The 26510-nt window shown below is 37.8% G+C and overlaps 1 protein-coding gene across 1 annotated transcript in view; it reads left to right on the top strand.

The window, feature by feature from the left end:
- DACH2 (dachshund family transcription factor 2) overlaps positions 1-25515 on the top strand; it is a 933902-nt gene extending 908387 nt beyond the window's left edge. Inside the window, exons 13-14 of the mRNA XM_061137595.1 lie at positions 24128-24213; positions 25258-25515. Of these exons, the coding sequence (XP_060993578.1) occupies positions 24128-24213; positions 25258-25515 (344 nt within the window). The remainder of the gene's footprint in view (positions 1-24127; positions 24214-25257) is intronic.
- Positions 25516-26510: the final 995 nt, after the last annotated feature.

Genomic DNA, 26510 nt, shown 5'->3' with positions numbered 1-26510 from the left:
AGTAAAATTTGTTATTGTGTTCCCAGTAAATTTGAGGTGCTTTCTTCATAGTGAAAGAATTCAGAGAAGCAGGGAGGTTGAGAAAGTAAAGTGAGAGTTTATTTAAGCCAGAATATACTTTCAGAGGGAGAGCAGGTAAAAAGGCGAGAAGTTGCTACCCTGGGTTTCTTGGCAAGCCAGTTATGAGGGACATACAAATGAAGGAGCAGAGTATTCACTGGGGAAGGGGGAGTGTAGGGGTCGTATTCCCTGATTTTCTTTTCGGCTCCATCTTCCTCAGGGTAGGAGGGACTTTTGTCCTTATTTAGCTTAGATTAGAAGTGTTATGTCCTCAGAGCATGATGGGTACTTCTTATCTTTAAGGCTAATTTTATTGTAATGAGAGCATAAGGAACATAAGTTTATGTTTGGATGCAGGAGATTCTCATCTTTCTCCACCTTTCTTTGTCTGCTACCAGGACACTCATCACCTAAAGTGTGTGGTTTCCTGTCAGTCTGGGTCTGGAGGTTTCCTGCTTTTCTTTGTCTGTCCATGAACCCCTGCTGTTTACAAGATGCCTGATTTCCTGCCACCTGGCCCCTGCTCCCATTTCTCTGCTCTTACCCAGTCAGTTGCCTGCTGTAACAATTGGGCATAATATTATAACTGCCAAAATCACTTAGACTTTACTCTCTTCCTGTCAGAATGTTTACTGAGTCAGGCTTTAGGTTACATTGAAATAACTTCGAACTCATATACAACATTTTCTTACTGGAAAAAAAAAATGATAGCATGCACACATGATTGCTAGGAGGATAAAATGCATAAAATTAGCTGAACATCATAAATTTAAAATAGGACTTTGTATTGGCTGATAGGGTTGAATTTTTATTTAAACATTCAGCATAAAACCAAATAAATGTGCTTTTTGTCTAGTAGCAAAACCATGACTTTTATAAAAAACAAAACAAATATTTAGAAAAAATGAAAGACACTGGACAAGATAATCAATATATCTTTTTCATCTCTAATTTATACAATTAGGTGGCAATTTTTTTTCCATTTGTTCACATTCTTGCTGTATTAGGTTATATAAAAGACCAAAATGATACCACATGAATAAATGTTAATATTTTGATATTGGAAATATAGTGGATGAGAACAAAATGAAATAGTAATGAAAAATAAATATAAAAAACTCCAAGGAAACTATAGATCTTTGCTTTTTGACTTTAAATAAAACTTCTGACATTACTTGCACACATAAAACATGTTCATTTAGCAAAGTCTTATATTTTTCATATAATTTTTTTGTGATCTAGGTATCCATTACCTCTATGGGAAACAAACTTCATACTTTTGTGAGTAGTGCATCTTTATATTTTAGAACAGTTCAGGAGATGTTATTTATAATTAGCCATAAGGCTCAAGGTCATCTTCTCATTTTCTAATGATTTTAAATTTGGGCCATGTAAAGGCAAATCTTCAGATCTTCAGTTTTAAATGGAAGAGAAGAAAACTCCCTAAGAGAATATTATTCCTCTAATCTTTCTCATATTCTTATTTAAAAGAAAGATTAATAAAACTCAACAAATATTAACAAGGGGGAAATAACAAAAACATATTTTTTTAATTAATAAGAAAAAAAATCAAAACCTAAACTAGAGGCATAACCCAATGTAATTAGTTTTAAAAAGTGGTAACCAAGAAAAGAAAGAAGTGATATTGTGGAGAAACAGCTATTAGAGAGAAATATAACAAGGTCCACCTCACTCCAACACTTCAGAAACTAATGATGATTCCACAAAACCCTGAGAATTTTCACACATTTTGCCAAATGGAAAAGCAGACTAATTGGGTATCCTTATTTTGACTCTCTTAGGCTTCCTGGTAGCTTAGCTGGTAAAGAATCCTCCTGCAATGCAGGAGACTCCAGTTCAATTCCTGGGTTGGGAAGATCCTCTGGAGAAGGGATAGGCTACTCACTCCAGTATTCTTGGGCTTCCCTGGTGGCTCATCAGTAAAGAATCTGCCTGCAATGTGGGGGACCTGGATTCGATCCCTGGGTTGGAAGATCCCATGGAGGAAAGCATGGCAACCCACTCCAGTATTTTGCCTGGAGAATCCCCATAGATAGAGGAGGCTGGCGGGCTACAGTCTATGGGGTTGCAAAGGTTTGACAATGCTGAGCGACCAAGCAGACAGCATATTTTGACTCTCTTAGAGAAAACAGATGCGGGAGACATAAGTGTGTGTCCTTAAAAAAACTTTTTCACAAACTAAAAGTTAAGAGTTATGTTTTAATCTGTGGGAATTTTTAGGACTTAAGCCCAGGAGACAGCACCTCAAGTCACCCTGAGAGAACTGCTCTGAGGAGATGGGGAGGAGGAGTCAGATTACATAGAAGTTTTGCAACAAAGGTCAGGTTGTTTGAACATCAAAAACTTATTATAAATTAAAACCAGATATCCCAAGTTAAGGAATTCAACATTTTACTATGTATGAGTAAGATGCAAGAATCTGGGCTCACTGAAATAATTTCTTTGATATGCATTTCAGTTATTTCCAGTCAGTATCCTGTTTTTTTCACACCCTGAGTTTCCTCAAGACTTATCATAAGGAGTGGCTTCAGCCTGGTGCCTGCTAGGTGGCAGGTATTCTTTACTTCCTGCATTCCCTCAGGGCTCAAAAGCTCACTATCAACTGTGGCTACAATTGCTGATGACAGTGACATCCTTTGCTTATTGATACTGCAGAAAATGTTCAATTTCTCAAGTGTAAAACAGGAAGTTGTGAGACTGAATTTTTCTGACAGAAGTGAAGATTCTAAGGCTAATTGAAGAATTAATGGAGTGAATTTTAAGTTGGAGGATATATACTAAGTGAATGGAATACATTTTTCAATTAGGAGAGTATATCTTGGTGTAGCAGATAAAACAAAACCTGGGAAAAGGAATCCCAGCACAAAATTGTCCTTTCTTCTCTCCATGAAGGCAGACTACAGAAAAAGTGGATGGGGCCAGTCTCAAACAACTAGTCCTTAGAGGAAATATTTAACTCTCAAAAGCATTGGCAAGGGAGTTAAAATCACCCATCTTAAATGAGAACAAAGCTTCAAGGATTCCACAGTGTGAAAAAGCTAAAAAAAAAAAAAAAATTAGCATGGGTATTGTGGCAATGTGTTACAGCAAATAAAAAAAAAAAAAAAATGTGAGACACTGTTAATACAAAAGACAGAGAATGAAATTATATCTAAAGAAAACATAAGCCAAGGAACACAAGGAAAGTCACCATAAATATTTTTATTCTAGATTAGCTTGGATTAAACAAATGAGATTATTGACAATAAATCAAGAATCAAAGCTTCTTTAGGTAATTAATAAACTAGAAAGAGTAAAGAACATATATGGATAAAAAGCAAGTTACTAATATGAAAGAAAATCTTTCATATTACAGTGAACACAACTATGAAAGACCAAATAAGCAGAAAAAAATAGATATGGAAGACAAAAACCATGTCTTACGTGGATAACTGCTGTGTCTAAAATAAAGAACTCAACCTACAGATTAGGAAAATTATTAAAATATATAGTATAAGTGACTTTCCAGGAAATGAAGAAAAAGCTACAAAAAGTTTCCAGGAATAATTGACATGAAATGATCACAGTAAGACATGTTTATGGTTAGGTGACTGAATTTCAAGAAAAACATTTTATTTCTAAGGAAAATGTGATCCAATAATTCTTCCCTAAGGAAAAAAATGGTGAAACATAAAGGCAATAAGCATTCAAAGATATGAAAGAATTGAAGAAGTAATACTTGTGAAAGGTTTTTGAGGAAAAAAATAAAAACACCTTAATGATGAAATGAAATGAGTAAGAGAAATATAAAATAAAAGCAAATCATATAATTATAAAGGAGCAAATTAGAATAACAAAAGATAATTAAATACTATAAATCTTGATGGTGTAAAAATAATAGCATAAATCTCAAGTCAGGAAAAGGAAGAGAGGGAGGTAGGACAACACGTAAGAATACTGTTTGTCTTTTATACCACAGAACCAACGGATACTCTGTAAACTTAAGAGGAATTAAAGATACAAAATGAAAACTTTTTTTTTTCAGAATCTATTTTCTTATACTTACAGATAAATATCAAGAAACAACTTATTAAAAAAACACACTGTTGAAATATTATTGATATTAAAAAGTGATACATACTTAATGAATACAAATTGATGAGTTTGGAGATAAATATATATCCATGGTTTCCCTGGTGGCTCAGACAGTAAATAATCTGCCTGCAATGCAGGATACCCCAGTTCAATCCATGGGTCGGGAAGATCTCCTGGAAATGGAATGGTTACTCACTCCAGTATTCTTGCCTGGAGAATTCCATGGACAGAGGAGCCTAGCAAGTACCCATTGGGTTGCAAAAAGTCAGACACAACTAAGTGACTAACATTTTCACTTTTTTTATACATCCATAAAATCAAAGCCATAAACATATTCATCACCTCCAAAAGTTTTCTCTTTCTTTTTTTTATTGCTATTAATATTTTTGTGTGATAAGAACACAATATATGATCTACCCTCTTGGCTAATTTTAAAGTATATAATACAGTATTATTAACTATAGGTGCTATGTTACATAGTAGTTCTCTAGAACTTGGGTTAAGTAAAATAGGCCAGATACAGAAGGACAAATACTATATGCTACTACTTACATGAGGAATCTAAAATAGTTTAACTCATAGAAGCAGAGAATATACTGAGAGCTATTAGTCAAAGAAATAATTTCTTATGATGAAGTAATATTTTTAAAAATCTTGGGAGGAGGAGCTAAGATGGCAGAGGAATAGCACAGGGAGCCCACTTTGTCCCCCACACTTTCATGGAAAGAACATTTGAACACTGAGAAAACTCCACAAAACAACTTCTGATCACTAGCAGAGAACATCAGGCACCCAGAAAAGCAGCCCATTGCCTTCGAAAGGAGGTAGGACAAAACATAAGATAAAAAGAGAGACAAAAGAGGTAGGGACGAAGATCCATCCCAGGAAGGGAGTCTTAATAGAGGAAGTTTCAAACATCAGGAAACACTCTCACCGGAGGGTCTGGGGGAAGTTTTCGAATCTCAGAGGGCAACCTAACCAGGAGGAAAAATAAATAAAACCCACAGATTACATGCCTAAAAGCAACTCCCAGCAGAAAAGTACCCCAGACACTCGCATCCACCACCAGCAAGTGGGGGCTCAACAGAGAGGAAGGGGAGGCATTGCTTAGGGTAAGGAGAAGACCTGAATGCCCTGAGTGCAATCTGAGGGAGCTAACGTGAGATAGCAACTTAAACTGTGGGATAGCAAGAAAGAGAGAGTGATAATTAACCTGTGAAAAGCCCTAACCCAAGGCACAGCCACAGAACAAACGACTGAGCAATACCAGAGAAGAGCTAGCCAGCTGCAGACCAGCCCATCCCCTGCTGGAGGCAGGAGGCAGGAGGCAGGGGAAGGCAGGCGCCAGCCAGAGCTGGGAAGGGGCAAACTCGGCCCCAGAGATGGCATCCCCTACCAAACTGCAAACAAGCTTCCAGGTTTTACCAAACACTTCCTGAGATTCTGGATGGTTGACATCTGCCAGGAGGGTTGCACCCAGATATCAGCTACCCAGAAGAGACACAAGGCACACTGGACCGGGCGCTCCCGGAAACTGAAGCTCGGACCGGGGAGGGGAGAAGTCGCACTGCACCTGAAGAGAGTGCGCTTCTCAAGCTCCTGGTCGCCTGAGCTGCTTGGACTGGAGAAGGCACAAAACGCAGGCCCAATCAAGTCTGCGCCTTTGTGGAGTACCTGAGAACCTGAATCTGAGTGGCTTAGGCCTGGGAAATGCACCCAACTCAGGGCCCGCTCCCTGTAGAGCAACCTGGAGCCTGAGCAGTGTAGATGCCGAGAGCACACATGCCATGAGCAGGGGGCAAACCCAGTGTGGCAGGAACACTGCGAGTGCTCCCCCCACACACCAGTGATATTTGTCTGCAGTGCCCCTCCTTCCCCACAGCACGACTGAACAAGTGAACATAAACCAGAGACCAACTCCACCCCCTTGTGTCAGGGCGGAAGTTAGACACTGTAGAGACCTGCAAACAGAAGCCAAATAAATGAAGGGAACCGTTTTAGAAGTGGCAGGTGCAACAGATTAAAATCCCTGTAGTTAACACTGACTACATTGGAAGGGGCCTATAGATACTGAAAACTATAAGCTGGAAAAAAGGAACTATGTGAAACTGAACTGAACCCACACTGCCCACAACAGCTCCAAAGAAATTCCGAGATATATTTTTACTATTATTATTTTTTTTATTAATTTTTTTCTTTTTTTTTTATGTCCTCTATTACTCCTCTATTACTCCTTAATTTTCATTTTTATAACCCACTATAACCTTGGGAAGAAAAGGACCCTATTTTTAAAGCGAACTTTATATATATTTCTTAAATTTTTTGTGTTTTGCTTTTTTTTAATATTGCATTTTTAAGAGTCTAACCTCTACTTCAGATTTTTAATCTCTATTTTTCAGTATTTAATATCAATTTTGGACATTTAAGAATTCAATCTTCAGTACCCATTTTTACTCAGGAGTGTGATTACTGGTTTGATTACTCTCTCTCCCTTTTGACTCTTCTTTTTCTCCCCCAGATCACCTCTATTTCCTCCCTCCCCCTTCTCTTCTCAATCCATTTCTGTGAATCTCTGTGGGTGTTCTGGGCTGTTGAGAACACTTAGGGGACAGAGTACTGCCTAGATCTGACTCTCTCCTCTTGAGTCCCACTTTTCTCCTCCTGCTCCCGTCTATCTCCTTCCTCACTCTCCTCTTCTTCATGTAACTCTGTGAACCTCTCTGGGTGTCCCTCACTGTGGAGAATCTTTTCAACATTAACATAGAAGTTTTATTATCAGTGATGTATGGATGGAGAAGTCTTGAGGCTACTGGAAGAATGAGACTGAAATCCAGAGGCAGGAGGCTTAAGCCCAAAACCTGAGAACACCAGAGAACTCCTGACAACAGGCAACATTAATTAATAAGAGATCATCCAAAAGCCTCCATACCTACACTGAAACCAACCAGCACCCAAGAGCCAATAAGTTCCAGAGCAAGACATACCATGCAAATTCTCCAGCAACTCAGGAACACAGTCCTGAGCATCAATATACAGGCTGCCCAAAGTCACACCAAACCCGTAGACCCACCTCAAAACTCACTACCGGACACTCCATTGCACTCTAGAGAGAAAAAATCCATCTCCACCCACCAGAACATCAACGCAAGCTTCTCTAACCAGGAAACCTTGACAAGCCAATCGTCCAACCTCACCCACTGGCAGAAAACTCCACAATAAAAAGGAACCACAGACTACCAGAATACAGAAAGGGCACCCCAAACACAACAATCTAAATAAGATGAAAAGTCAGAGAAATACCCAGCAGGTAAATGAATATGAAAAATGCCCACCAAGCAAAACAAAAGAGGAGGAGATAGGGAATCTAACTGAAAAAGAATTTAGAATAATGATAATAAAAATGACTCAAAATCTTGAAAACAAAATGGAGTTACAGATAAATAGCCTGGAGACAAGGATTGAAAAGATGCAAGAAATGTTTAACAAGGACCTAGAAGAAATAAAAAGGAGTCAATTAAAAATGAAAAATGCGGGGAAAACTGGGTCAACCACTTGTAAAAGAATGAAACTAGAACACTTTCTAACACCATACACAAAAATAAACTCAAAATGGATTAAAGATCTAAATGTAAGACCAGAAACTATAAAACTCCTAGAGGAGAACATAGGCAAAACACTCTCCGACATAAATCACAGCAGGATCCTCTATGACCCACCTCCCAGAATATTGGAAATAAAAGCAAAAATAAACAAATGGGACCTAATGAAACTTAAAAGCTTTTGCACTACAAAGGAAACTATAAGTAAGGTGAAAAGACAGCCCTCAGATTGGGAGAAAATAATAGCAAATGAAGAAACAGACAAAGGATAATTCTCAAAAATATACAAGCAACTCCTGAAGCTCAATTCCAGAAAAATGAATGACCCAATCAAAAAATAGGCCAAAGAACTAAACAGACATTTCTCCAGAGAAGACATACAGATGGCTATCAAACACATGAAAAGATGCTCAACATCACTCATTATTAGAGAAATGCAAATCAAAACCACAATGAGGTACCATTACACGCCAGTCAGAATGGCTGCTATCCAAAAGTCTACAAGCAATAAATGCTGGAGAGGGTGTGGAGAAAAGGGAACCCTCTTACACTGTTGGTGGGAATGCAAACTAGTACAGCCACTATGGAGAACAGTGTGGAGATTTCTTAAAAAACTGGAAATAGAACTGCCATATGACCCAGCAATCCCACTTCTGGGCATACACACTGAGGAAACCAGATCTGAAAGAGACACGTGCACCCCAATGTTCATCGCAGCACTGTTTATAATAGCCAGGACATGGAGGCAACCTAGATGCCCATCAGCAGATGAATGGATAAGGAAGCTGTGGTACATATACACCATGAAATATTACTCAGCCGTTAAAAAGAATTCATTTGAATCAGTCCTAATGAGATGGATGAAACTGGAGCCCATTATACAGAGTGAAGTAAGCCAGGAAGATAAAGAACATTACAGCATACTAACACATATATATGGAATTTAGAAAGATGGTAATGATAACCCTATATGCAAAACAGAAAAAGAGACACAGAAATACAGAAAAGACTTTTGAACTCTGTAGGAGAAGGTGAGGGTGGGATGTTTCAAAAGAACAGCATGTATACTATCTATGGTGAAACAGATCACCAGCCCAGGTGGGATGCATGAGACAAGTGCTCGGGCCTGGTGTACTGGGAGGACCCAGAGGAATCGGGTGGAGAGGGAGGTGGGAGGGGGATCGAGATGGGGAATACGTGTAAATCTATGGCTGATTCATATCAATGTATGACAAAACCCACTGAAATGTTCTGAAGTAATTAGCCTCCAACTAAGAAAAATAAATAAATAAATAAAAAATGAAAAATGCAATAAATGAGATCAAATACTGGAGGGAACCACCAGTAGAATAACAGAGGCAGAAGATAGGATAAGTGAGGTAGAAGATAAAATGGTGAAATAAATGAAGCAGAGAGGAAAAAAGGAAAAAGAATCAAAAGAAATGAGGACAACTTTAGGGACCTCTGGGACAATGTGAAATACCCTATCTTTCGAATCATAGGAGTCCCAGAAGAAGAAGACAAAAATAAAGGCCATGAGAAAATACTTGAGGAGATAATAACTGAATACTTCCCCCAAATGGGGTAGGAAATAGTCACAAAAGTCCAAGAAACCCAGCGAGTCCCAAATAGGATAAACCCAAGGTGAAACACCCCAAGACACATATTAATCAAATTAACAAAGATCAAACACAAAGAACAAATATTAAAAGCAGCAAGGGAGAAACAACAAATAACACACAAGGGGATTCCCATAAGGATAACAGCTGATCTATCGATAGAAACCCTTCAGGCCAGAAGGGAATGGCAGGACATACTTAAAGTAATTAAAGAGAATAACCTACAACCCAGATTACTGTACCCAGCAAGGATCTCATTCAGATATGAAGGAGAATTCAAAAGCTTTACAGACAAGCAAAAGCTGAGAGAATTCAGCACCACCAAACAAACTCTTCAACAAATGCTAAAGGATCTTCTCTAGACAGGAAACACAGAAAGGCTGTATAAACGTAAACCCAAAACAACAAAGTAAATGGCAATGGGATCATTCCTATCAATAATTACCTTAAGTGTAAATGGGTTGAATGCCCCAACCAACAGACAAAGACTGGCTGAACGGATACAAAAGCAAGACCCCTATATATGTTGTCTACAAGAGACCCACCTCAAAACAAGGGACACATACAGACTGAAAGTGAAGGGCTGGAAAAAATATTTTATGCAAACGGAGACCAAAAGAAAGCAGGAGTCACAATACTCATATCAGATAAAATAGAATTTAAAATAAAGGCTGTGAAAGAGGCAAAGAAGGACACTACATAATGATCAAAGGATCAATCCAAGAAGAAGATATAACAATTATAAATATATATGCGTCTCACATAGGAGCACCACAAATGTAAGGCAAATGGTAACAAGTATGAAAGGGGAAATCAACAATAACACAATAATAGTGGGATATTTAATAACCACTCAAACTTAAGGATAGATCAACTAAACAGAAAATTAACAAGGAAACACAAACTTTAAATGACAAAATGAACCAATTAGACCTAATTAATATCTATAGGACATTTCACCCCAAAACAATCAATTTCACCTTTATCTCAAGTGTACACAGAACCTTCTCCAGAATAGATCACATCCTAGGCCATAAATCTAGCCTTGGTAAATTCAAAAAAAATGAAATCATTCTTGTCATCTTTTGTGACCACAATGCAGTAAGATTAGATCTCAATTACAGGGGAAAAAAAACTATTAAAAATTCCAACATATGGAGGCTAAATAACAGGCTTCTGAAAAACCAACAAATCATAGATGAAATAAAAAAAGAAATCAAAATATGCATAGAAATGAATTAAAATGAAACCACAACAACCCAAAACCTATGTAAAAGCAGTGCTAAGGGGAAAGTTCATAGCAATACAGGCTTACCTTGAGAAACAAGAAAAAAGTCAAATAAATAAACTAACTCTACACCTAAAGCAACTAGGGAAGGAAGAAATGAAAGACCCCAGGGTTAGTAGAAGGAAAGAAATCTTAAAAATTAGGGCAGAAATAAATGCAAAAGAAACAAAAGAAACCATAGCAAAAATCAACAAAGCTAAAAGCTGTTTTTTTTGAAAAGATAAATAAAATTGACAAACCATTAGCCAGACTCATCAAGAAACAAAGGGAGAAGAACCAAATTAACAAAATTAGAAATTAAAATGGAGAGATCACAACAGACAACACTGAAATGCAAAGGATCATAAAAGAATACTACCAGCAGCTCTATGCCAATAAAATGGACAACTTGGAAGAAACTGAAAAATTATTAGAAAAGTATAGCTTTCCAAAACTGAACCAAGAAGAAATAGAAGATATTAACATACCCATCACAAGCACGGAAATAGAAACTATAATCAGAAATCTTCCAGCAAACAAAAGCCCAGGACAGGTGGCTTCACAGATGAATTCTACCAAAAATTTAGAGAAGAGCTAACACTTATCTTACTCAAACTCTTCCAGGAAATTGCAGAAGATGGTAAACTTCCAAACTCATTCTATGAGGCCACCATCACCCTAATGACCAAACCAGACAAATGTGCCACAATAAAAGAAACCTACAGGGCAATATCACTATGAGCATAGATGCAAAAATCCTTAACAATATTCTAGCAAACAGAATCCAACAACTTATTAAAAAGATCATACATCATGACAAAGTGGGCTTTATCCCAGGAACACACAGATTCTTTAATATCTGCAAATCAATCAATGTAATACACCACATTAACAAATTGAAAGATAAAAACCATATGATTATCTCAATAGATTCAAAACAGGCTTTGGCAAAATTCAACATCCATTTATGATAAAAACTCTCCAGAAAGCAGACATAGGAGGAACATACCTCAACATAATAAAAGCTATATATGACAAACCCACAGCAAACATTATCTTCAATGGTGAAAAATTGAAAGCATTTCTGCTAAAGTCAGGAACAAGACAAGGGTCCCTCTCTCACCACTACTATTCAACATAGCTTTGGAAGTGTTGGCCACAACAATCAGAGCAGAGAAAGAAATAAAATGAATCCAGATAGGAAAAGAAGTAGTAAAACTCTCACTGTTTGCAGATGGCATGATCCTCTACATAGAAAACCATACAGACTCTACCAGAAAATTATTAGAGCTAATCAATGAATATAGTAAAGTTTCAGGATATAAAATTAACACACAGAAATCCCTTGCATTCCTATACACTAACAATGAGAAAACAGAAAGAGAAATTAAGGAAACAATGCCATTTACCATTGCAATGAAAATAATGAAATACTGAGAAGTGTATCTACCTAAAAAACGAAAGACCTATATATAGAAAACTATAAAACACTGATGAAAGAAATCAAAGAGGACACAAATAGATGGAGAAATATACCCTGTTCATGGATTAGAAGAATTAATATTGTGAAAATGAGTATATTATTGAAAGCAATCTATAGATTCAATGCCATCCCTATCAAGCTACAAAGGGTATTTTTCACAGAACTAGAAGAATTAATTTCACAATTTGTATGGAAATACATAAAACCCTGAAAAGCGAAAAGAATCTTGAGGAAGAAGTATTGAACTGGAGGAATCAACCTGCCTGACATCAGGCTCTACTACAAAGCCACAGTCATAAAGACAGTATGGTACTGGAACAAAGACAGAAATATAGATCAATGGAACAGAATAGAAAGCTCAGAGATAAATCCACGTACCTATGGACCCCTTATCTTCGACAAAGAGGCAAGAATATACAATGGAAAAAAGTCAACCTCTTTAACAAGTGGTGCTGGGAATGCTGGTCAATCACTTGTAAAAGAATGAAACTAGAACACTTTCTAACACCATACACAAAAACAAACTCAAAATGGATTAAAGATCTAAATGTAAGACCAGAAACTATAAAACTTCTAGAGGAGAACATATGCAAAACACTCTCTGACATAACTCACAACAAGATCCTCTATGACTCACCTCCAAGAAAATTGGAAATAAAAGCAAAAATAAACAAATGGGACCTAATGAAACTTAAAAGACTTTGCACTACAAAGGAAACTATAAGCAAGGCAAACAGACAGCCTTAGGAATGGGAGAAAATAATAGCAAATGGAGCAACAGACAAAGGATTAATGTCAAAAATATACAAGCATCTCCTGTATCTCAATTCCAGTAAAATAAACGACCCAATCAAAAAATGGGCCAAAGAACTAAACAGACATTTCTCCAAAGAAGACATACAGATGGCTAACAAACACATGAAAAGATGCTCAACATCACTCATTATTAGAGAAATGCAAATCAAAACCACAATGAGGTACCATTACACGCCAGTCAGAATAGCTGCTATCCGAAAGTCTACAAGCAATAAATGCTGGAGAGGGTGTGGAGAAAAGGGAACCCTCTTACACTGTTGGTGGGAATGCAAACTAGTACAGCCACTATGGAGAACAGTGTGGAGATTCCTTAAAAAAACTGGAAATAGAACTGCCATATGACCCAGCAATCCCACTGCTGGGCATACACACCGAGGAAACCAGATCTGAAAGAGACACATGCACCCCAATGTTCATTGCAGCACTGTTTACAATAGCCAGGACATGGAAGTGACCTAGATGTCTATCAGCAGACGAATGGATAAGGAAGCTGTGGTACATATACACCATGGAATATTACTCAGCCATTAAAAAGAATTCATTTGAATCAGTTCTAATGAGATGAATGAAACTGGAGTCCATTATGCAGAGTGAAGTAAGCCAGAAAGATAAACACCAATATAGTATACTAACACATATATATGGAATTTAGAAAGATGGTAACAATAACCCTATATGCAAAACAGAAAAAGAGACATAGATGTATAAAACAGACTTTTATACTCTATGGGAGAAGGCGAGGGTGGGATGATCTGAGAGAATAGCATTGAAACAAGTATACTATCAAGTGTGAAACAAATCTCCAGTCCAGTTTGGATGCATGAGACAAGTGCTAAGGGCTGGTGCACTGGGATGACCCGGAGGGATGGGATGAGAAGGGAGATGGGAGCGGGGATCAGGATGGGGAACACATGTAAATTCATAGCTGATTCATGTCAATGTATGGCAAAAAACACTACAATATTGTAAAGTAATTAGCCTCCAACTAATAAAAATAAATTAAAAAAAAAAAGCAGAATTCCCCCCCCCCCCACAAATCTTTAGTATTTCCTTCATTTTCAGTTTCTTGCTCTGTTTGGTTTATGTGTGTGTAGTTACTCAGTCATGTCTGAATCTTTGTGACCCTTTAGACTGAAGCCCTCCAGGTTCCTTTGTCCATGGTATTCTCTAGGTAAGAATACTGGAGGGGGTAGCCATTCCCTTCTCCATGGGATCTTCCCAATAGAGGAATCAAACCCACATCTCCCAAGTCTCCTGCATTGGAGGCATATTCTTTACCCACTGAGCCATCGGAGAAGCCCTTCTTCTTCTGTTAAATTCATGTATAAATTTCCATTGAATACATTTTTTAAAATAATCCATACATTATGGTCCAATACTTTTAAAGCATTTCCTATTATTAGTTTATACATCTATCGTTATTTATTTGAATACCTACCTATCCATCCATCCATCCATCCATCTACCTTTATATTTTTCTAACTCGTTACCTAGAATGATATTCAGCTGGTGTGCATAATTTGGTATGGTACAACAAACTGTGTTATTTCCATTTTCCTACATACATTTTCTTAATTTCTTAAATTAGATATAATGCTATTTTTCAAAACAAAAAAATAATTATAAAAGCAAAAGCAACTTGATAAAGCAAAGTGGAATGGTTCTATTATTTAAATAAATAATAATCTTCCAAGACTTCATAAAAAGGTACTTTTACTTTTACCACTAATGTTGGCAATACTTTGGTACTAATATATGCTCACCTTGTTCTTTAGGGAGAATCATACCTCAGGTAAAAATACCAGAGACAACTCTCCTGAAAATTGTCATCCAATATAAGCTTAAACACCCTCAATGCTTGAAAACTTACTATGTAACAAAATAGATTGTCTTTTGCGTTGTAGGATATCTTTACATCTTTAGAACATTTTTTTCTCTTTAAATTGATCAGAAGTAATCATCAGTCTTAAAGCTAATACCTCTTCCACATGAGAGCATTTTTATCTTTGGCAAGAGCTATTGCTTTCCCTTCCCTTTAAGTTACCTTTTCCAGTTCTGTAGTTCCTCTAATTTTTCTTCATGTATCAATGCTGTGAATACCCTTAGCATCTGGTAATTTGTCTCTGGTTTCATATTTTTGACTATGTCATCTATAACTGTTGTACTATCAATTCCATTTTCTAGACAGTGATATATATTAGTGCTTTGTAGGAATGAAATGACCATCTTGTCATTCTGCTCAATCTTTAGTCTGGGATGGAGTTCACCATTGTTTTCTTCACAAGGGCAAAAAAAAAAAAAAAAAAATCCCTTGTTTTGTATTGTATAGATTTTCTTTTTTTAATTGGGCTGTGGGTATATGTTGTAAATGTCCTATTTTTATATGTAATATTTGTTATTTTAGGTCACATTATTCTGCCCATCAAGAAGATTTGAAACTTTTTTCTGTTAAAGTGAAAGTTGCTCAGTAGTGTCCGATGCTGTCAGATGTGTCCGACACTATATAGATACTGTCAGACATGTCCGACATGTCTGATGCTATATAGTCCATGGAATTCTCCAGGCCACAATACTGGAATGGGTAGCCTTTCCCTTCTTTTAATATTGCTTCTGGTCACAAAATATACCAACATGCTGTGAAGTTACTAAAAAAAATTAAAGTCAAGGAATCACAAAAGCCACCGAATTTTGAGTTGTATTACAATCTCTTATTTCTCCTTGAGGATGATCTTTTAATTAAATCATAAAGATAAAGAGGATAATCAAAAAGTTTTAATACAATTTTCCATCTAGTACAGGAATCCCTGCTATAGCATCCATAAAAGTTTCTCCTTGAAGTGTAAGAGTGCTGGATTAGAGAAAAGGAACACACATTTCTACTAGTCAAGGTATTTAAAAATTCTTCTTTTGTACCATATTTCTCTATATAATGTCAAGCTTTCATTTTTCTGTTCTACCATTGAGATAAACACAGAGTGAGACTCATCAATATTCTATCTGACAATCTTCTAATACTTAAAAGAGCTATAATATTTATCTTCTGTTTTCTCTTTTCCAAATTAACATATGAAATTCTTCACAATTTCTAACATGGTTTGTGTTAAGAGGCATTTCAAATGCAGAACATGTAGAAAATAATATTATAAGCAAGCAACCATGCGTGAACTTCCAAATTTAATACTATCCCGTATTTTTTTCAAATTATTTCTTAAATAAAATACTGCAGTGACCATAGTGATGCATACATTTTTTCAAATTACCGTTTTCATATTCTTTGGATAAATACCCCAAAGTAGAATTACTGATTCATATGATAGCTTAAATCTTATTTTTTGATAGTTTAAATCTTATTTTTTTTGAGAATCTCCATACGGTTTTCCATAGTGCCTGCACCACTTTACTGTCCCATTAACTATACAAACGTTCTGTTTCCTCTACATCCTCTCCCACATTTGTTATCTCTTATCTTTTTGATGAGTTTCCCAGGTGGCACTAGTGGTAAAGAATGCACTGGCCAATAGAGGAAATGCAGAAGACCAGGCTTTGATCCTTGGTTTGGGAAGATCCCCTGAAACAGGAAATGGCACCCCACTCCTATATTCTTGTCTGGAAAATTCCATGGGCAGAGGGGCCTTGTGGGCTACAGTCCATGGAGTTGCATAAAGTTGGAAACGACTGAACACACACAGGCATATCTTTGTGATAATTGCCAAGCTAACAGGTGCGAGGCAATATCTCATGGTTTTGATATGCATTTTCCAAAAAATTAGTGATGTTGAATATCTTTTCATGTGCCTGTTGGCCATCTGTATTTCTTCTTTGGAAAAATATCTGTTCAGATCCTTTGCCCATTTTAAAATCAGGTATTTGTTTTTCAGTTGTTGAATTATATGAATTCTTCATACTTTTTGCATATTAACCTTTATTGGATATATGACTTACATATAGTGTCTCCCACTCAGTAGGTTATCTTTTTAATTTTTCAAGGATTTCTTTTGCTGTGCAGATGCTTTTAGTTTAGTTTAATATTTTTGCCTTTTCTGCCTTTTCTTTTGGTATCAAATCCAAAAATTCTAACTCAAAAAGATATGTGCGCCTGCATGCTCATTGTACTATTATTTACAATAGCTGAGATGTGGAAACAACATAAGTGTTCATTGAAGAATATAATAGTAAGGAAGATGTGGTGTGTATGTGTGCATATCTAATTATATAAATATCTATACTTGTATCTAAAAGGAAAAAGTATTCACCATAACAAAGGATAAAATCCTGCCACTTGTGATAATATAGATGAACCTTGAAAGTATTAAGCCAAGTGCAAAAAGTCAAAGACAAATATTATACAATTTCACTCATATGAAGGATCTAAATAATAAAACAGATGAAGAAACAAAACAAAACAAGAACAAACTAATACATAAACCAAATTAGTGGTTACCAGAGATAAAGTTGTTTTGGTGTTGGCAAAATGAGTGAAGAAAGTCAACTGTGTGGTTATGGATGATGACATTCATGGTGGTGATCAATTTGTAGTGTGTACAGATGTAGAATTATAATGCTGTATACCTGAAAATTACATAATTAAATAAAGACTAATAATGCCAAGCAAAACATAAAGAAAGAAAATGTTATAAACATAGTTATAGTGCCATGTGTGCCTCTCATCTATGATATTTGTCTTTCTCCTCATCAGTGATTGCTCTATTGAATACTATTGAATTTCATGCTTGTTCATGCATATGCGAGTTTGTGTAATCACTCATTGTATATCTGTTTATTGATTAGTAATATAGTAAATGTCTTTGATGTTGTAACTTTTTATATACATGATATGATATTGTACTTAGACATGTAACATATGTTTTATCTAATGTGGTAAAGATTTATCCATATTGATACATTTGATCTAGTTAATTCATCTTCACTGCTGAATAGATTCTATTAAATGTATACCAAAATATATTTATCCACTTTTCAATTGGTGCATATTTAGACTCAATTATTCTTTTATAAGTTATTGATTTTTCTTTTCATTTCTGTCACCACGAGGCTTACAATGAACATTTTTATACATTTCTTTCTATAAATGTTCCGCTTTTAAATATGTTAAATTGGAATTCACTGATAAGTGAAAATCTCAGGTTGTTAAATATGTGCATCCTGAACTTTACTAGATATTGTCAAATTGCTCTTGAGAATAATTGTACCAAATTATGATCCCAAGTTCATTTTGTTACACTTTCTGTTTCTCTATATCATTGCCAACATTTATTGTCTGATTGATGTTTTGACCAGCATTAATGGATGTGAAATGATATCTTCATTTTATATTTTGCATTTATTTGATTAGTTCGGAAGTTGAGTATTTTTATATGTTCATTGGCCATTCTTTTTTTAAATTACCTATTTGCAGACATTGCCCCTTTTATTGATTTATGTTTATCTTGTTAATTTGGAAGTGTTATTTCTGCATTCTGCCCCAGCAGTGTACATTGCTAATGTCACCTACTATCAATTTTGTTTTGACATCTTATGTTGAAGAATATTTTAAGTTTAGAGTGGCCAATTTATCACTTTCCATTTTTTGTATGCGTACTTTCTTTGTGTATAGTTAAATAAATCCTACCCAACCTAATGAACATCATAATGTTATCCTGGATCCCCCTCAAAATGTTATAAACCTTTCCCTCCACATCTAGTTTTTTTTTTTTTTTTAATTTTTGTCAGCATGTTTATTTGTTTGTAGGTCAGATATAATATTTTTAAGGGTTTTTAAAATTTATTTAATTTGTTTTGCTGACTTGGGTCTTTGTTGCTGCCTAGACTTTTCTGTAGTTGTGGAGAGGGGAGACTACTCTGTAATGTGTGGTCGTCTCATTGCAGTGACTTGTCTTGTTGCAGACCATGGGCTCAAAGGCATGCGGACTTCAGTAGTTGTGGCATATGTGCTCAATAGTTGTGGCTCATGAGCTTCATTGCTCTGCGGCATGTGGAATTTTCCCGAATCAGGGATTGAGCCCACATCTCCTGTATTGGCAGGAAGATTCTTTACCACTGAATCACCAGGGAAGCCCTAGGCATAATATTTACATACAGAATTTCTGTAAGAATTAAATGAGATAACATACATAAAAACAGTATAATAAAAAACAGCATACTGGCTTTTGTTCATCTGTGGCCCCAGAGAGATTACTGGGAAGAGCACTGCCTGGTTACAGGCACAAATGCAGCCCTAGCCTTTATTAAAAAAAAAAAAATCACTCAGTCATGTTTGATTGTTTGTGACCCCATGGACTATACAGTCCATGGCATTCTCCAGCCAGAATGCTGGAGTGAGTAGCCTTTTCCTTCTTCAGGGGATCTTCGCAATCCAGGGATTGAACCCAGGTCTCCCACATTGCAGGCAGATTCAGCTGGTAAAACCAGCTGAGCCACAAGGGAAGCCTTTATAAGCACATCAGCAAAAAATAAGCTAAGGGGAGAAGACACAAATGCCCAGTCAATGTTACAGCAAAATGAATGTCAAAATGTGTTTTCCCTTCTCACCCAATGACCTATTATATTTTATGCTTCATAAAGAGAAAATTTAATTTATCATATTGTTGTAAATGGTAAGAGTTCAACTATGTGCATTAAATTTTGCTATTCATAGAAACATCCATATATAGTGGAAAAGAAAATTGAAAAGAAATTTTCTAAAGAGCATTCATTGCAAAATGAGTAGGAGAGAGGGCAAGAGACTATGTGGATGTGGTAGGAGGTGGTGTTAATGTCTTTGAAAATAGTCCTAAGGGAATAAAGAAAATGAATAAACTGTTATTCAAGAAAATGTTGGGAAGGGTATAAAGAATCTGTGGCACTTAAGCTATGAGCTACATATTGTCTTTCTACAACCCAGCTCAGTGTGACAGAGATTACTCAAAACTGGTGTGGCCAAGAAAATTGCACTCCCTATCCCTTATGCTCTAATTCTTAAGGAATCCACTCATACACACAAAAATTATTAGAGTTAATTTGAGTTCAGCATATTCACAGAACACAAGATCTATATACAATAAGGATTTTGTTTCTACACACTATCAACAAACAATGCAAAATGAAATTTAAGAAACCACTTTATTTAAAATGATATCAACAATAATGAAAATATTCAGAAATACATTTAGCAAACTACTAAATGCAAAACTTAGACTCCAAAAATAACAAAATTTTGTTGAAAGAAATTAAAGATCTAAATAACTAAGTAAACATACATCCCGTTTTCATGCGTTAAAGATAACATTGTTTTTTATGACAGTACTTCTCAAACAGGCCTACAGATTTTGTCAAATCCATATAAAATATTTCAGCTAATTTTTTGGGTGATATTAACAAGCTGATCATAAAAATCATATAGAAATTGAAGGGACCCAGAAGAACTAAAACAATCTCAAGATAAAGAAATATGAAGAAGAGTTTAAAAATTTTTTTTAAAAAGAAGAGTTAATAATTTCTTTTCTTTTTTTATTTTTAATTCATATTAGAATAGAGCTGATTAACAATTTTGAATTAGTTTTAGGTGTAAGCAATGTGAATACCTTATATATATGCAAGTATCTAATGTTTTTCAAACTATTTTCCCATTTGGGTTAATACAAAATATTGAACAGAGTTCCTTGCTGATTATTGAAATACAGCAGTGAGTATATGTCAATCCCAAACTCTGAATCTATCCCATCCCCCATCCTTTCCCACTGATAACCAAATGTTCATTCTCTGAATCCGTGAGTCTATTTCTGTTTTGTAAATAAGTTCATTTGTATTATTTTTTAATAGATTCTGCACATAAGTGATATCATACTACATTTGTCTTTCTCTGCCTGACTTACTTCACTTTGTATGAAAACCTCCAGGTCCATCTATGTTGCTACAAATGACATTATCTCATTCTTTTTAATAGCTGAGTAATACTTCATTGTATATATGTACCACTTCTTCCTTATCTGTTCCCCTGTTGATGGTCATTTAGGTTGTGCTTGGCTACTGTAAACAACACTGTTATGGACACTGGGGCATATAATTTCAAACAATGACTTTCTCTGGATATATACCCAGGTATGGTATTGCTGGATTATTTACTAGCTCTATTTTTAGTTTCTTGAGGAAACTCTATACTATTGTCATTAGTGGCAGTGCCACTAATTCAATGCATTCCCACCAACAGTGTAGGAGGATTCCATTTTCTACACATTGTCTCCAACATTTATTGTTTGTGGACATTTTGATGATGGACATTCTTACTGGTGTGAGCTGATATCTTATTGCAGTTTTGATTTGCATTTCTCTAATAGTTAGCAATGATATGTACCTTTTCATGTCCTCTTTGATGTGTGTTTTTTTTTTAATTATTTATTTTAATTGGAGGCTAATGACTTTTTCAATATTGTAGTGGTTTTTGCCATACACTGACATGAATCAACCATTGCTGTACATGTGTTCCCCATGCTGAACCCCCCTCCCACCTCCCTCCCTATCCCATACCTCAGGGTCATCCCAGTGCACTGGCCCTGAGCACCCTGTCTCATGCATCAAACCTTGACTGGCAATCTATTTAACTTTCATTAAAGACATGTCTATTTAGGTCATCTGTCCCTTTCATGGTTGTTGCTGTTTTTTTTTTTTTTTTTTTTTTTTTGGACCTTGAGCTGCATGAGTTGTTTGTTCTTTAGTTTTTCTCAGTCCTCGTTAAACATTTTTTTTTTTTTTTTAATCTTCTTGATCTTTACCTCCGTTCTTTTTCTGAGATCTTGGATCATCTTCACTATCATTATCTTGAATTCTTTTTCTGGTAGATTATCTATCCCCACTTGATTTACTTATTCTTCTAGGATTTTATCTTCTTCCTTCATCCAGGAAATATTCCTCTGCCATCTCATTTTATCTAACATTCTGTGATTGTGGTTTCTGTTCTGCAGGCTTCAGGATTGTAATTCTTCTTCCTTCTGTTGTTTGTCCTTTGGTGGGTGAGGTTGTCTAAAAGGTTTGTGCAGGCTCTCGCGTGGGAGGGACTGGTTCCTACCTATTGGTGCATGGCACTGGGTCCTGTCCCTCTGGTGGGCAGAGTTGTGTCAAGGTGTGTATTTAGTGGGTAGTAGTCTTGCCTGGAAAATCCCATGGACAGAAGAGCCTGCTAGGCTGCAGTCCATGGGGTTGCTAAGAGTCAGACACAACTGATCGACTTAATTTTCACTTTTCACTTTCATGCATTGGAGAAGGAAATGGCAGCCCACTCCAGTGTTCTTGCCTGGAGAATCCTAGGGACAGGGGAGCCTGGTGGGCTGCCGTCTATGGGGTCGCACAGAGTCAGACATGACTGAAGTGACTTAGTAGCAGTAGCAGCAATGTGCTCAGGAATATGTTAAGCAGTCTATCTGCTGATGGTTGGGTCTGTGATTCCACACTGTTGATTTTTTGGCTTGAGTCATTCCAGTGTGTGGAATTCCTGTGATTAAACTCCACTGGCTACAAAAACATGTTCACTGGGGGCTCCTTATCCTGTTGCCAGACCCCAGGCTTGGGAGCCTGATGTATGGCTCAGAACTTCCTGTGGGAGGATTTCAGTGATATAATTATTTGCCAGTTTGTGGACCACCCAACAGACAAGTGTGGGATTTTATTTTATCATGATTGTATCCCTCCTAAATTCTTATTGTGGCTTCTTCTTTTCTCTGAATGTAGGGTATCTTTTTTGATGGGTTCCAGATTATTTTCATTATTATTATTTTGCCAATGGTTGTGCAGGCATTAGTTACTATTTTTGATGTTTTTGTAAGAAAAAGTGAGTTCATGTTCTTCTACTATGCCATCTTGTTTGAGAAGGGTTTTTGCTGATCAGTCACTAGGTTGTGTCTAACTCTTTGCAACCCCAAGTACAGCAGCACACCAGACTTCCCTGTCCTTCACCGTCTCCCAGAGTTTTCTCAAACTCATCTGCATTGAGCCAGTGATGCCATCCAACCATCTCATCTTCTGCTGCCCACTTCTCCTCCTCTTACCCTCAATCTTAGCCAGCATCAGAGTCCTTTCCAATGAGTCAGCTCTTTGCATCAGGTGGCCAAAATATTAGAGCATCAGCTTTGGCATCAGTTCTTCCAATGAATATTCAGGGTTTATTTCCTTCAATGTTGACAGGTTTGATCTCCTTGCTGTTCAAGGGGCTCTCAATAGCCTTCTCTAGCACCATAATTGGAAACCATCAGTTCTTTGGTGGTCAGTGATAGGGCCCACATGGGGTCTCATCGATAAGATGGCTCATTATATTGACCTTGCAAATAAAGAATAAATTACAGTGATCCTTGTGACTGACCAAATTGCCCAAATGGCATCCTATTATCTCACTGGCGCCTATCTTCTCAAAGCTGCAAGACCACCAGATTCCAGACCTGCAGCTACGTGACCATCCCTTCAGAGAATTTTTCATTGGTGGGGTATAAGAAGGTCTCCATCAGAAAGGGAGGATGCAGGTTCTCCTTAAGGGCCAGTCACCCTCTACTTTCCCTCTAATAAATTTCCCTTTTCTTGCCTGACTGCCCAGCTCACTCTCTCTTTCTTTGCACTCACCTTACATTCTGGTGCCGGAGCCTGGGAAGGAAGATCCACCACAACTGGGTGGGCTCCTTTCACAAGCCCACCTCTGGTAGTCCCCTCCCTTGCAACTTGCCAAGAAACTGAGACGAGCTCCGGGATAGGACTCTCCACTTGCCTTGCTGGACTGACATCCGCACACCAGCCCACATTTCATCCATCAGTTACAAGGGAGTGAAACCCCATTCTCTTGGATCGTCTCTCTCTCTTGCCTTGTTTCCAAGTCCCACCGTTAGGCGGGAGGATCCCCATGGCCCTCAGGCCTTTGGCCTTGTGCCCCATCTGACTTTGAAGTAGGGGGCGCCCATTTCAAAGCAGACTATTATTACTCTCTGAGAAGTTCCTGAGAACAGGGATGCCTTTTCTCTTGGACCTTTCACTTCACCTTCCCTCACCCTTGTCTACCCTTCCTATTCTGCCACAAGGGAAATTCTCAATCTTAGTCCTTACAATTTACTCCTCTAGAATGCCTTCTCTGAAACCTAAAACCTTTGGGCTTCCAAGGGGAGATAAGACCAAAAAGACTTATTTACTATTCTCACACTTTCTGGCTGCAATACAGACTTGATAACAGGTCCCAATGGCCAGAAAGTGGAACTCTCCATTATAATACTCTACGAGACCTCAATAGCTTCTGCCGCCACAATGGCAAGTGGGGAGAAATACATTATGTTCAGGCTTTCTTTGCTCTCGACCCTCTCTCTGTGAATCCTGTTCTACTTCTCAAATACTCTTAGCCCACGTTGGGCCACATCCTCCTAATACAGTGTCTCCCGGTCCCTGTTCAGACTTTTCTTCTTCTTCCTTCCACCCTTCCCACCACAGCCTACCCTCTATCATTCCCAGTCCTCTTGCAGCCACTCCAGATCCAGTTCCACAACCTCCACCTTACGTCCCCTCCTCCCTCTCTCCTTCTCAAGTGCAGGTCTCTGCCATGCCAGCAGCTCCAAACACCCCTCCCCAGCCTGTGTCTGAGATAAGCTCTGAGACTTCAGGCCCACCCTCTACCCTGAGGGTCTGAAGGCTCTACCCCAACCTCCTAGATCCCTTCCCTGTACCAAGTCCCAAATAACTTTAAAATAGGAAACTTCACTGCAGGACCCCACTCTTTCCCCTGCTCCACTCCTCCCTTTATGGGAAGTAGCTGGAGCAGAAGGCATTGTTTGGGTTCACGTCCCATTCTCCCTCACCGATCTATCTCAGATTGAAAAGTTTCTTGGCTCCTTCACCTCAGACCCTGACAATTATCTGAAAGAATTCAAGTATCTTATCCAGTCTTATAACTTAACCTGGCACAATATTTACATCATCCTTTCCTCCACTCTTCTCCTAGAAGAGAAGAAACGGGTATGGCAAGCATCTCAGGCACATACTGATGAGATACACAGGACAGATGACACTAAGCCCTTAGGGGAAATGGTTGTCCCCCAAGGTGATCCCAACTGGGGTTATCAGGCAGGGAGACCTGGGTGAGCAGCCTGTATTCATATGATTGCTTGCCTCATTGCTGGTCTTCAAAAGGCAGGGCATAAAGCCATCAGCTTTGATAAGCTCCAGGAAATCACTCAATGACTAGACAAAAACTGGGCACAATTTCTAGCCAGGTTAACAGAAACACTACAAAAATATACAAAATTAGACCCCACTTCAGCCGAGGGCACCATTGTTCTTAACACCCATTTTATCTCCCAGTCATCCCCAGATGTCTGGAAGAATCTAAAAAAGGCAGAAGAAGGCCCTCAAACCCCTCAACAAGACCTTTTAAATTTAGCTTTTAAGATTTTCAATAACCGGGAAGAACAAGCAAAGCTAGAGAATGCCCAACAAGATCAAGCCAAATACCACCTTTTAGCCACTGCCCCACATGACTCCAAGCCTCCATCAACCAACAAAGAAAGGAAGCCTCCTGGGCCCTGCTTCAAGAAGGCCACTGGACCTGCTCATGCCTAAAGCCAAGGCCCCCTCCAGGTCCATGTCCCAGCTGTGGCATAAAGGGACATTGGAAGATCGACTGCCCAAATTCCCCTCTAGGGATCTGGAGATCCCCTCCTGGTCCCAAGCAAGAGTTCTCTGACCTAGCTCTGCCCAGCCTCGGACTCACCACTGAAGACTGGAGGTGCCCAGGGCCCCAGGCCCCGACTCTCATCACCTCTACCTTACAGTGGCAGGTATGCCAATCTTTCTCATTGACAGGGGCACCACTTACTCTGCTATGCCTGCCTACTCCAGAAAAACCAAGGTCTCTCAGGTCTCCATTATGGGGGTTGACGGTTTAATATCTATGCCACAAATAACTGAGCCTCTACCTTGCACCCAGCCTCTACCTCTACCCATTTCCCCATTCTTTTCTCATACTCCCAAAATGTCCCACTCCTACTCTTGGGAGAGACCTTTTCCCAAAGTTCTAAGCCTCTATTACTATCCCAAGCCCACCCTCTGATCTAGCCTGGCTCATATTAATACCCTGCCTATAACTCACCCTGCCCCAAACCTTGCCTACCTATTCAGAACTCTAAATCTGACCCATCGTTTGCTTAGTACTTCAAACCCAACCTTGGCCAGTGATTGCTGGATTTGCTGATCCATCTCCTCACCCATAGGATTGGCACTACCCATTTCCACGGATATACAGATTCACATAAACACTTCTGTTTATCACACATATAGAGGAAAATCTCTCTTTTTATCATACATATGTTATTTATATTCAATTGATCAAATTCACAATCCTGACAAGATACTGACCTCCCTCCTTACGGATCTCAATTCTATTCATAAAGGACCAGCTATAGAAGGACCCACTACTTCTGATATTCGTCTACAACAGGCTCTTTTCTGTTTTTCCAGACAAAACTCTATAAACAATTCTTACCCACAACTAGGAACTATACCACCACACCTCTGTAATCACACTTCACATCTCTCCTTCCCTCAGGCCAATCTGT

Source organism: Dama dama, chromosome X, assembly GCF_033118175.1.
Source record: "Dama dama isolate Ldn47 chromosome X, ASM3311817v1, whole genome shotgun sequence".
Taxonomy (NCBI): domain Eukaryota; kingdom Metazoa; phylum Chordata; class Mammalia; order Artiodactyla; family Cervidae; genus Dama; species Dama dama.
Note: the sequence above shows the minus strand (reverse complement) of the source record. Positions and strands in the feature narration are given on the sequence as shown.